Source organism: Mesoplodon mirus, assembly GCF_964341445.2.
Source record: "Mesoplodon mirus genome assembly, chromosome: 5".
NCBI classification, from domain to species: Eukaryota; Metazoa; Chordata; class Mammalia; order Artiodactyla; family Ziphiidae; genus Mesoplodon; species Mesoplodon mirus.
The window spans coordinates 68,318,601-68,330,618 of record NC_138980.1 but is presented as its reverse complement, the minus strand read 5'-3'; the positions used below and the strand labels follow the sequence as shown (position 1 = coordinate 68,330,618).

At 38.2% G+C, this 12,018-nt stretch overlaps 1 protein-coding gene across 1 annotated transcript in view; it reads left to right on the top strand.

Annotated features, from left to right (window-relative positions):
- The window catches only part of CTNNA1 (catenin alpha 1), a 183,265-nt gene that overhangs the window by 17,359 nt on the left and 153,888 nt on the right, over positions 1-12,018 (top strand). The window contains exons 2-3 of the mRNA XM_082621605.1: positions 8,610-8,716; positions 10,068-10,263. Coding sequence (XP_082477731.1) covers positions 8,612-8,716; positions 10,068-10,263 — 301 coding nt within the window. The 5' untranslated portion in view covers positions 8,610-8,611. The remainder of the gene's footprint in view (positions 1-8,609; positions 8,717-10,067; positions 10,264-12,018) is intronic.

Sequence of the window (12,018 nt, the reverse complement as noted above, 5' to 3'; positions counted from 1 at the left end):
ACAGTAACCAGGAGAATTGAGAGTTGAGATTCCAACAGCTGTGTTAACTCTGTTTAATGCAAATGCAACCTGGCATCCCTACGACTGCCCTGAGTAATCCACAGTCCTATATCTTGTGCACTGTGACAGTTAACGTTACTGTGGGTACTTTAATTTCTAAATTTCCTGATTTGCATTTAAATGACCCATTCTAACACTGCATTAACTTAACCTTGCTGTTTAAAAAAAAAATTGGCATTTAGTAGCTAGGTGCGGATATTCTAAAGCTTTGGAGCAGACACATTTTAAGAATAATGTGGCCATTCTGTTGTAAATGAACCTTTAATATTTTTGGAGAAGGTATATAGCTCTTTGCACAAATGAGACAGATTGCCAACAATCAGCCTCCTTCGTTCTGATGGAACTGTGCTTTTATTTTCTGCTTGTTGCTTCTCCATTTCTCTTTCTGTCATGAAGATTGCTAGTCACATGCCTACCGTCTCTGCCCCTGTCTGAATTTATAGTGAACTTTTGCTTTATAGCCAGGATTGCTATTTATAAGGTAATGAAGACTGAGTAACTACAGTTTAACTTTTTATTTCATTCCGCTAAGCGTGATCCCTCCTGGAAAAACCTAAGGTTGCTGTAATTCATTAAGGTTGGCTGGCTCTAGTAGGTTTTGTAATAGATCTTGTGAAGGAATGCTCTGTAAGTTAATTGGAAAACTAGAAATTGCCAAGAGTTTAAAAGTTACTTGTTTAGTTACTTTAAACAATGCCATTAATTGTAGAGAAGCAGAAGCTATGACTAAGATTGAGGCAGGAGCTTTGTCTTGGTAGGCTTGTAAATATTTTAAAATCAGATTGCATAAATTTAGTTCAACTAATACTGTGTCTGCTTTGCATAAAGCATCTTTGCATAAAGTACCTTGCCAGCAACTTAAGGCATATAAAGAGACATAAGCATAGTTATCACATTAAAACTTAAAATACAGGTAGGAATACCACAGAGTAAACCTGGGAAAAATCAATTACGTTTAATGAAACAGTTCAGAGGCTACTGAGAGACCATTTAAATGAAGGGAATACTAGAATTTTAGAGCTGGAAGGATATGGAGCTTAGAATTCAACCCCTTTCATTTTATAGATGAGAAAACTGAGGATCCAGAAAGGTGAGGTCAGTTGTCCAAGGTCAGAGAATAAATAAATGACGAAGCTGGTTCCAGGAGCCATGTTCTTTCCAGAGAACGTATTTTCATTAGATTTTATTTTTTATTATTTTTTTTAAACTTTGAAGAGGTCAGTATTCTTTTTTAAAAAAATTAATTTATTTATTTTTGGCTACGTTGGGTCTTTGTTGCTGCACGTGGGCTTTCTCTAGTTGTGGTGAGTGGGGGCTACTCTTCGTTGCGGTGCACGGGCTTCTCATTGCGGTGGCTTCTACTGTTGTGGAGCACAGGCTCAGGCACGTGGGCTTCAGCAGCTGTGGCTCGTGGGCTCTAGAGTGCAGGCTCAGTAGTTGTGGTGCACGGGCTTAGTTGCTCCGCGGCATGTGGGATCTTCCCGGACTAGGGCCGGAACCCGTGTACCCTGCATTGGCAGGCGGATTCTTAATTACTGCGCCACGAGGGAAGCCCTTCATTAGATTTTTAAATGTTCTACCTCCGCTTTTTGAAATCCTTTTAGGGTTGGGGTCACCAAAAGCATAACTTGATTCTGTAGTATAGTTTAATAACATTTGGTGTCACTCTTGGAGGGGCCTTTGATTAAAGATGCCTCACAAGGCAGTCTGCTTCCATCATGGTATTGAAAGACTTGAAAACACATTGAATGGGTTCTCAGTTTTCAAGTGTCAGTATATTTCAAGTTTCTCAATGGAAGTGAGTGATTGAGTCCTTTGCCTTAACACCTCCCTCCTCAGAGACAGTACTTAAGAGGATGTGGAGTTCTGGGATGTGGAATCAGAAAGGACTTCAGGGGAGAATCTTGTTTAGTGATTGCAAAGTGGTGACCAGCAGGGCAAACATAGTACTCAGATATGAGTGTTTGTCCCATACAGTGGTAAAATCTTTTGGAACAAGTTTCTAACATTAAAGTTGGGAGATTTAATGTAAAAATCTGCAAGTTTGGATTTCTTAAAAAATCGAATGATCTGCTAACCAGAGGTGTGCATGATAAAGATTGCCTGGAGCTCATGGGAAGCTGGGCACATGCTTTTCCCATTTACCAGTCCCTAGTGGGTCTCCCCAGACCCAGAGAGGTCTGGGTCGTTTGCAGTTCATTATTGTGCTTACACTCTGCCTTTTTTTCCAGTTAATAATAAGAAAGTGAAATTATTTTGTAATTGGGAAAACAAAAGACCAAAAAGACTGCTTTCTTTAGAATTAAAAAAATTTTATGATCAATCAACATGTGTACAGATCATCAGGGGACTCTTGTTCTTTCTCTAAGGCAGCCCTAATTTTTCTCCAAGTGTCTGAAGCCTTTTTCCCCGTTACTGGACTGGTCCAGTCTTCCCAGGCTCACCTTGGGCAGCTTGCTCCCCCTCTTTGAGTTATCTCCAAACAGCTTTTCTTCTCCTTGGCAGCTTCCCTGTGGCTTGAGACCTTGTCTCTCTCTCAGCTCAGGATTCTCATCCTCTCCAGTTTTGCTCATTGGGCGTGAGCAGTGGATTCTAAAACCGTAAGAGAATGCATGTGTATGGTGTTTGGACCTTGTTTGCTGGTTTTCAAAAGTAATCAAGTCCTCAGGACAGATGCCTTTCTTCAGGCAGGGGTTGGGCTAAGTGCTTTTCCCTGGGCTCCTTTCAAGAAGTCTTTTTATTTCAAGAAAAAAATGAAAGGGTGTATTTCTTTGGGAAAGTGAATTGTTGTATGTTGTACTTGCTTAATAATTAAAATCCAAATGTGACCACATGTCTTCTTGCAGCTAACTTCACTTAAGTTGTCTTTTGACTCCTTCCCTCTGCAACCTTTGAAAGATTTTCTGTTCTGTGTTGATACAGTGGCTGGAATGCTAGGATACAGAAATGTGGGATCCATGGGGAAAAATCATTCCTTCTGAAATGTCTTATCTTTGACATTTGATGACATTTGCTTGAGCTGTTGTCAGTCCTGTAGCAATCTAAAGGACTCCCATCTCCTAGGGTTTACTGACTTGGGCTGATGTTTAGTGGGCAAATAACCTTTAAAAACCAAAGTATAGGCTTGACATAATATGAGTGTAGAGAGCAAATTTGCCCACTTGAAATGAAACAAATTCCCTGGAAATGGGCATTTTGTGTTACCAGATTAAGCAAATCCACATTCCTTTTGGCATTCCATCTTCAGCGATTCTAGAATTTGTAGATGATGCCTCCAGTAATATTTTCAGCTGTATCTAAAGGAGTCTACCTATTTGTGCCTCAAGCATGCATTTATGGGAGAGGGTACAAACAGATATTTTTTATACTAAAATTGTTAGGAGTGTACTGGTCACAGACATGCGTAGTTCTCCCTTGTCCTGGTCATTATTCAAATACAGGATTTAGATGTCTGACGTTGCTTTCTGTAGAGGGTTTAGAACTGTGCTGTCCGATAAGGTAGTCATTGGTGGCTATTTAACATTAATTAAAATGAAATAAAATACAGATAATCAATTCTCAGCTACACTAGCCACATTTCAAGACGTCTCTGTCCCCCTCCTCTCCTCTCCCCTCCCCGCCTTGTTCTCTCCCGGTCCTCTCCCTCTCCTCCTACCTTCTTCCCCTCTGTTCCTCCTCCCTTCTCTTCTCTCCTTCTACCCCTCCCTCTCTCCATCCTGTCTCTCATTTTTCACTTCAGTTTCCCTCTGTTCCTTGTCTTTCTCCTCTCTCCCTTCTTCTCCTTCCCACTCTTCCTCCCACTTTCCATTCTTCTCTGTATATATGCATATGTTTAATACATTAGTTTTTTCTAAACCATATGAGAGTAAGTTGCAGACATCATTCCCCTTACATGTCACAAGGACATAGCTACAATATAATGATGGGAATTTGAAAAGTTAACATTGATACATTACTATTTATTATCTATTTCAGAGTCCCTGATAAAAGTTTTATCAGTTGTCTCAATTTTTTTTCCCTCCTAATACAATTTTCAGTCCAGAATGACTGCATTTAGTTTTCATGTCTTTTTTAGCCTCTTTTAATTTGGAAGAATTTCTCAGCCTATTTGTTTTTCCTACCTTGACATTTTTGAAGACTGTAGCTAGTTATTCTGTAGAATATCCATCACTTTGAGTTTGTCTGATGTTTCCTCATGACAAGATTGAGGTTATGTAATATTGGTAGGAAATACCACAGAAGGTGATGCTGTATCCTCAGTGCATTGTACCAGGGGATACGTGATGTCCATTTGTCCCATTATTAGGGATGTTAATTTTGTACTTGGCTAAGGTGTTTGCCGGGTTTCTGCATTGCAGAGTTATATTTCCCCTCTTGGTAATCAGTAATCTGTTGGGAGTTACTATGAGACTATGTAAGTACTCAGTTTCTTAGTAAACTTTTCATCTGTTTGCTTTAGCATTCTTTGATAATTCTTGCCTGAATATTATTATGATGTTTCCTAAATGGTGATTTTTCTAAATATGTTATTCCTTCCCTATTCGTTGGTTCAGAGGAAACTTTTCTTTTGTTCATGTTAGCGTGGACTCATTCAGTGGATCAGTCTGTTTAATTTAATGTTTACAAAAGCCATCTAAAGATAATGATAGTCTTTTTTCTTTATTATTATTTTAATAAATGTATTTATTTATTTATTTATGGCTGCGTTGGGCCTTCATTGCTGCACGCGGGCTTTCTCTAGTTGCAGCGAGCGGGGCTACTCTTTGTTGTGATGCGTGGGCTTCTCATTGCAATGGCTTCTCTTGTTGCGGAGCACAGGCTCTAGGCGCACAGGCTTCAGTAGTTGTGACGCGCAGGCTCAGTAGCTGTGGCGCGTGGGCTTAGTTGCTCCGCGGCATGTGGGGTCTTCCCGGACCAGGGCTCAAACCCGTGTCCCCTGCATTGGCAGGAGGATTCTTAGCCCCTGCGCCACCAGGGAAGACCCCTATTATTATTATTTTTTTCTTTTCTTTATTTTTTTGGCTGCATCAGGTCTTAGTTGCAGCACACTGGATCTTTGTTGAGGCACGCGGGATCTTTAGTTGCGGCTCACAGGCTTCTCTCTAGCTTTGGTGCATGGGCTCCAGAGCGTGTGGGCTCTGTAATTTGTGGCACTCAGGCTCTCTAGTTGAGACATGAGAGCTCAGTAGTTGTGGCACGCAGGCTTAGTTGCCCCGTGGCATGTGGGATCTTAGTTCCCCGACCAGGGGTCGAACCTGTGTCCCCTGCATTGGAAGGTGGATTCTTTACCACTGGACCACCAGGGAAGTCCCTGATAGTCTTTTTCTAAAAAGTAAATGATAGTTTTATTTTATAAATGAGGAAACAAGTTCAAAGTGATTAAGTGATGATCAAGCCTGCCTTTTGATTATATTGTCCTCCTTACAATTTGTAAAATAAAGATTGTACTTTTTTTCATTACAAAAATAACTTTCTAAATACCTGTCATTTTATAAAATCAGAAAACACAATTATAAAAAAGAATGTTAAAATCACTCACAATCTCCAAATCTTAGAGGTAACATCATTGTTAATATTTTGGTTTCTATATCCCCCTGCAGTTGTACTTCATATTGTTTTCAAAATCCCCTTTCCATCTTCAGTAGTATGTATTTTGAACATTTTCTCATAAACCTCTACATTTTCCCCATTTTTAAAATGAGAAATTTCAGATATACACACTCAGCCACACACTACATGTCTTCCATCTAATTAACATTTATGAATATTTTTTCATAATTCCTTGGTCTCTCTGTGTATGTGTTTTTACTTTTGCTGAATTTGAAAGTTGCAATCATCTTGACATTTCACCCCTAGATATTTCAACATGCATCTCCTAAAAATAGTCCTTTTTCTATATAGCCACAATTCATTATCACACCTATGAAATTGAGCGGTAATTCCATAATATAAATATTAAAAATTTACCAATTTTCCTGCAAATTTCTTCTTAATAGCTTTTTGTTTCAAACTGGGATCCAAACAAAATACATGTATTGCATTAGATTCTTATGTCTCCTGAGCCTTTTAGTCTAAAATATTCCCCACCCCTCCATATTGACTTTCTGATGAGTTAATGTTCTGTTGTCTTGTATGCTGGTTTTGTCTGTTACCTCATGGTGTTGTTTAACATGCATGTGTATCCCCTATAAACTTCTATACTTTATATAAACTTGCAATACAGTCTAGGTTAGGGTTTCTTAACCTGCACTGAATTTGAATTGGAAAAATTTTGTCTTTGTTGTTATTATTAATAGGAATTTAGCATTTCCTTCTATTATTAACAATAGAAAACCAACTCCAGTTTTCAGTTGAACCTCTAACTTTGTCCCACTAGTAGGAATCTCAGTGCTTTTCATATATGCAGCAATTGTAATGTATCTTGAAAAAGTGCGTGTTCATTATTACTTTGAAGTAGTTATCAGACTTATTGACTTTTTTTTTTTTAATTTATTTTTGGCTGTGTTGGGTCTTCGTTTTTGTGCGAGGGCTTTCTCTAGTTGTGGCGAACGGGGGCCACTCTTCATCGCGGTGCGCGGGCCTCTCACTGTCGCGGCCTCTCTTGTTGGAGCACAGGCTCCAGATGCGCAGGCTCAGTAGTTGTGGCTCACGGGCCTAGTTGCTCTGCGGCATGTGGGATCTTCCCAGACCAGGGCTCGAACCTGTATCCCCTGCATTGGCAGGCAGATTCTCAACCACTGCGCCACCGGGGAAGCCCAAGCATTACGTTTTAATACAGTAAGACAAGATATTCTCAAAGAATCCATCAAACTAGGTTTAGTTATTTAAGGGGATGATTATTAGATCCCAACATTGTAAAGGTGTATCCTACCCCCTTTGTAATTAGTAAGTAGCCTGTTCAGGTGATACTTTGGCACCTTACAAATACCCTGTTCCCCAATAGCCTATCACCTAATGGCGTTAACATTCATTGATAATCCGTGTTTGAATGTTATCACACTGGGGTTTACAAAATGGTCATTTTCTAATTCTATTCTATATTTATGGTACAGAAATTCTCTTCCCACCCCCTTTCTTTTGAGGATCCCTGTGGTCATAGGATAGCTATCTAATAGGCAGTTACAGTCATCAGTTATTCTTCTTGATACTCAACTTGTGAATTTAGCCAATGGAGCCCTTGGTTCTAGTATCTTTTTGATATGATCTTGTTAGTCTTTGTGTCTTTCCTTGGTTTCTGCACAATAGGATATATCAGACCTGTAATAAGCCTTTTTTTTTTTTTTTTTTTTAAGGAAATAGTATTTAATAGAAATAAAGACCTGGGCAGTGAGAACACTAATTTTTGTTTTTTCTAAATTTTGTCAGTATAGTTTTTTAAGAGTAGCACAGTATCCCCTTGTGTGGTTGGTTGTGTGATTTATTCAGTGATCTGTTTGAAATTTAGGTAGTTTCCAGTTTTTAATGATTGTATACAGTGCTGATGTGAACATCATTGTATCCAAGTTTTTACATGTACCTTAATTTTTCCTTTAGAATAAAAATTGAGAAGTAGAATTTCTTGTTCACAAAAATGCACCCTTTTAAGGTTTTATATTTCTGTGAACAGTTTGTTGTCTGGAAAGTTTTAGTGTTTACCTCAACTACATGTCTCACCTGGTTTTCTGGTTTTTCTTTAATCTTTGAGGCACTACTTTTAGAAGCAAACACCAACTGCTTGGTATTTTGGCTGAAGTCTTTTCCCTTAGTCTTAAAGCCTCTTTCTAATGGAGGTTTACTTTGACACTGATACAGTGATATTTGACTAAGTGTGACTTGAAATTTTTTCTGGCTACAAGTGATAATAGCTGTAGGTGCAGAGGGCAGTAGGCTTAAGCATTATGGGTTTTTTTTTTTGCGGTATGCGGGCCTCTCATTGTTGTGGCCTCTCCCGTTGCGGAACACAGGCTCCGGACGCGCAGACTCAGCGGCCATAGCTCACGGGCCCAGCCGCTCCGCGGCATGTGGGATCCTTCTGGACCGGGGCACGAACCCGTGTCCCCTGCATCAGCAGGTGGACTCTCAACCACTGCGCCACCAGGGAAGCCCAAGCATTATGTTTAAATACAGTTAGACAAGATATTCTCTAAGAATCCATCAAACAATGAAGTGAGGTTTACCTTTTAGATAATAGTGTAGTATAAATATTTTGGAATAAGAAAAACCAGAATCTTTTGTATGTCTTCTTCCACTTTAGCTTTTCATACTAATTCTAAGTCAGTGTGGAAAAACTCGAGGTAGAAGTGTCTTGGTGCCAGAGAAGCCGAAAGGGAAAAAAGCTCTGTGTGTTTGGGAATGCCCTCTTACAGTAGCCCTAATGTTTGTAAACTCGAAATCTTAAGTGTAAGAGGTTGTAAGAATTATGGGCCCTCACGTGCAGGCTGGTAAGAATTTTTTTCATCTTGTGGTGATTGTAGCTTTCCTGGTATAAAAGTCCTTAAGTAGGAGAAGATTTGTTATATGTTTCATGTTTGTGTTTGATACTTGCCTGACTTTGTCTCTTTCTCTTTCAGAAATGACTGCTGTCCACGCAGGCAACATAAACTTCAAATGGGACCCCAAAAGTCTAGAGATCAGGACTCTGGCAGTTGAAAGACTGTTGGAGCCTCTTGTTACCCAGGTAAGAATCTGCAAACAAATACATAGTTGTTGTAACATGATTCCATAGCAATAGGCCCCGGTAATAAACACAGGGCAAGGTTATTTAGTTTAAAGCCTTAATTTGAGTGGTTGAGTTTAGGCTGATAGTAATGAGACAGTTTGGCTCCGCTAATAGTTAAATATTGATGTGTGGATTCATTTAGCCCTTTAGAAACACACTTGCTGCCATTTTTTCAGTCTTATTGGCAGTAATAGGGGCTAGTGGTATGTAGTGCAACTAATACTTAAAAGTATTTCCAAAAAAGATAGGATGTGGAGCCTTGACTGTTAAGCTTCTTCACCCTGCTTAACACACCTTTTGCTGTCTAGGATTGATTAACAGGTCATTTAACTTGAGGGTGTAGGTTTGGTATGTCTTGTTATAAGTACAGATATCACAGTGTGATGACATTTCATTAACTGTTAGCACCTAGCTATGCACTTTTAGTGTTTTGGCACATTTTACTCGTGTGTGTGTGTATGTGAGAGAGACAGACAGACAGATACTGTGTGAGCACGAAAATGAGATGTAATGGCATGTGCTAGCTTTTTAAAAAACTCCATTCTAGCTCATAAATATAAACTAGTATTATAAATAAGTAAGTAAGTAAGTAGGAGTGTGTGGTAATACTCGAGAATATTTACTTTCTTGGAGCCCATCTACTGCAGCTCTCAGGTCTGTGGACCGCATTACACTAATAAATGTTTAGTCATCTTCAACCTATACAGATCATCATTATTATATGTGTTAATGATGGTTAATGTCTGGAACTTAAAACATCATCACAGTAGGCTGCTTTGGGCAATTGTTCCTTTCTTTATTAAGGACCTTTCCTAATTAATTGTGATTTGTGTGAATACACTGAAAAGATTTCAGAAGCAAGTTATCTTAAAACATTTTGCACAGGTTGAAAACATGGAAAAATGTGACCTCCAGGTAGATCTAATAAATTCATTGTTAACCTCTTTCTAACCTTCTTGATGACATGCAGTAGAGACATGTAACTTGTTTGTTACCAGTTTTTAATTTGTAAAATGAAGCTTAAAAACCTAATGATCATGTTTGAGGAATTAAAATATTCATTATATTTCTTAGCTTACATATTGAGATAGCTAAATTATTTTGGAAACTAAATAGAGTATCATTCCTGAATATCTTAAATATGGAGAGAGTTGTATGTTATTTGTTAATGCTTAGTGGAATCTCATAAGTGTCATGTTTCATTTTATTATGAATAATTTATTCTTGCTACCTTTAAAGATGTTAGTCTTTCTGTTTTTTAAAAAATTTTAATTGACTACAATTTAATTTTCAAAAATGAAACTTTTAGGTTACAACCCTGGTAAACACCAATAGCAAGGGGCCCTCTAATAAGAAGAGAGGTCGTTCTAAGAAGGCCCATGTTTTGGCTGCATCTGTTGAACAGGCAACTGAGAATTTCTTGGAGAAGGGGGATAAAATTGCAAAGGAGAGTCAGTTTCTCAAGGAGGAGCTTGTGGCTGCTGTAGAAGATGTTCGAAAACAAGGTAGGTCAATATCGCTTTTTATATATAGAGAGGCAGGCCTTTCTAGAAAAATAATCCTTAAAGGTGACTTTTTGTGGTCAGTATTTTCATTTTTATATTCTTGCCAGTTGCTCAAGTAACTATGAATATTCACTTAGTGGAGATGTATTAAGTTGTACTGGTTTAAGCTTAAATCAGGAGAGATTAACAAAGGAACGTCTTTTTTGGAGACTCTGAATCCAGTTCCCTTGGGTGTTCCAAATAATAGTTGAGTCTTAGAAATGTTATAACACAATTTGATAGGAAATAAATGGGGCAGAAGTTTATATTTTATCCTATGTAATATCTCTTAGTTTGTGCTGAAGATGTAAGGGTGATAAAATGGAAAAATGTCCAGCCATTCTGAAAATACACTAGAAACTGCTTCATTCTGTCAGACTGGTATGTTAAATCAGCCATGCATTTTTGCACTGGCTTGAGTTTAAAATAATTTAAATGTGAGCTTAAGGGAAACATTTTTTTGGGAAACTCAGAAGTAGTAAAAAGTGAAATTGTAACCCACAGCTTATCAGTAGTTACTATTAGAAAAACTGTCATCACTATGATGTAATAAGCACAATATAAGAGGACTTTATTTTATTAAAAAATTTATTTTATTTTATATTGGAATATAGTTGATTGACAATGTTGTATTAGTTTCAGGTGTACAGCAAAGTGATTCAGTTATACATATACATGTATCTATTCTTCTTTCAAATTCTTTTCCCATTTAGGTTATTACAGAATATTGAACAGAGTTCCCTGTGCTATACAGTAGGTCCTTGTTGGTTATCTAGATAAGAGGACTTTAAATCTGGACGATTAACTTCTTGAAACCTGCAGTTTTGTGTTAAACTTCTGGTCCAGCAGGAGGACTTCAACAAAGACATAGGTTTTTTTTTACAGCTGTTGGATATCATTTAAGGTGAACTGACCTCCTGCTCTGTGCATGTGCTTTTCTGTGCATGTGCTTTACTGGCTTTTGGGAGAACCCCAGTGGCTCTCTGATGGCTGACAGCAATGTACATAGTCCATTGGAATCTTAAGTCAAATTCATCCCTGTGACAGTACCCAAAAAGAGCAGTGCATTAAATGGAGATGCTATCTCCCATTGTTCTGAGTTTGTGAATAAATATTTTAATACTGCAAATGATGAGATTACTTAAGTTCCGTAATACTAGCTAGGTGGATGTGTTAGTTTTCTCTGGCTGCCATAAATAAATTACAACAAACTTGGTAGCTTAGAACAACAGAAATTTTTTTTTTAAAGTTCTGGAGGCCCGATATCTGAAATCAAGGCGTCAGCAGGGTTGATTCTTTCTTGGGGCCTCAGATGAAGAATCTGTTCCATGTTCTTTCCTGGCTTCTGGTTGTTGCTGGCAATCCTTGGCATTCCTTGGCTTATAGACACATCACTCCAATATCTGGCTCTTTTTGTCACATGGTATTTATTCTCAATGTATCTCTGTGTTGCAAAGTTACCTCTTATAAGGACATTAGTCACTGATTTAAGGTCCACTCAGTATGACCTCATCTTAATTTGGTTATATCTGCAAAGACCCTATATCTAAATAAGGCCACATTCACAGGTTCTGGGTGGACTTGAATTTTGGCAGGACACTATCAACTTTAATGAGTTTATTTTAAAGTGGTTTAATTTTCCAATTCAGGACAATTTTTGAGCTTCCTGTTGAGGAAATCAGGACAGCTGTTACTTCACTGACCTCAGAAAGTTTT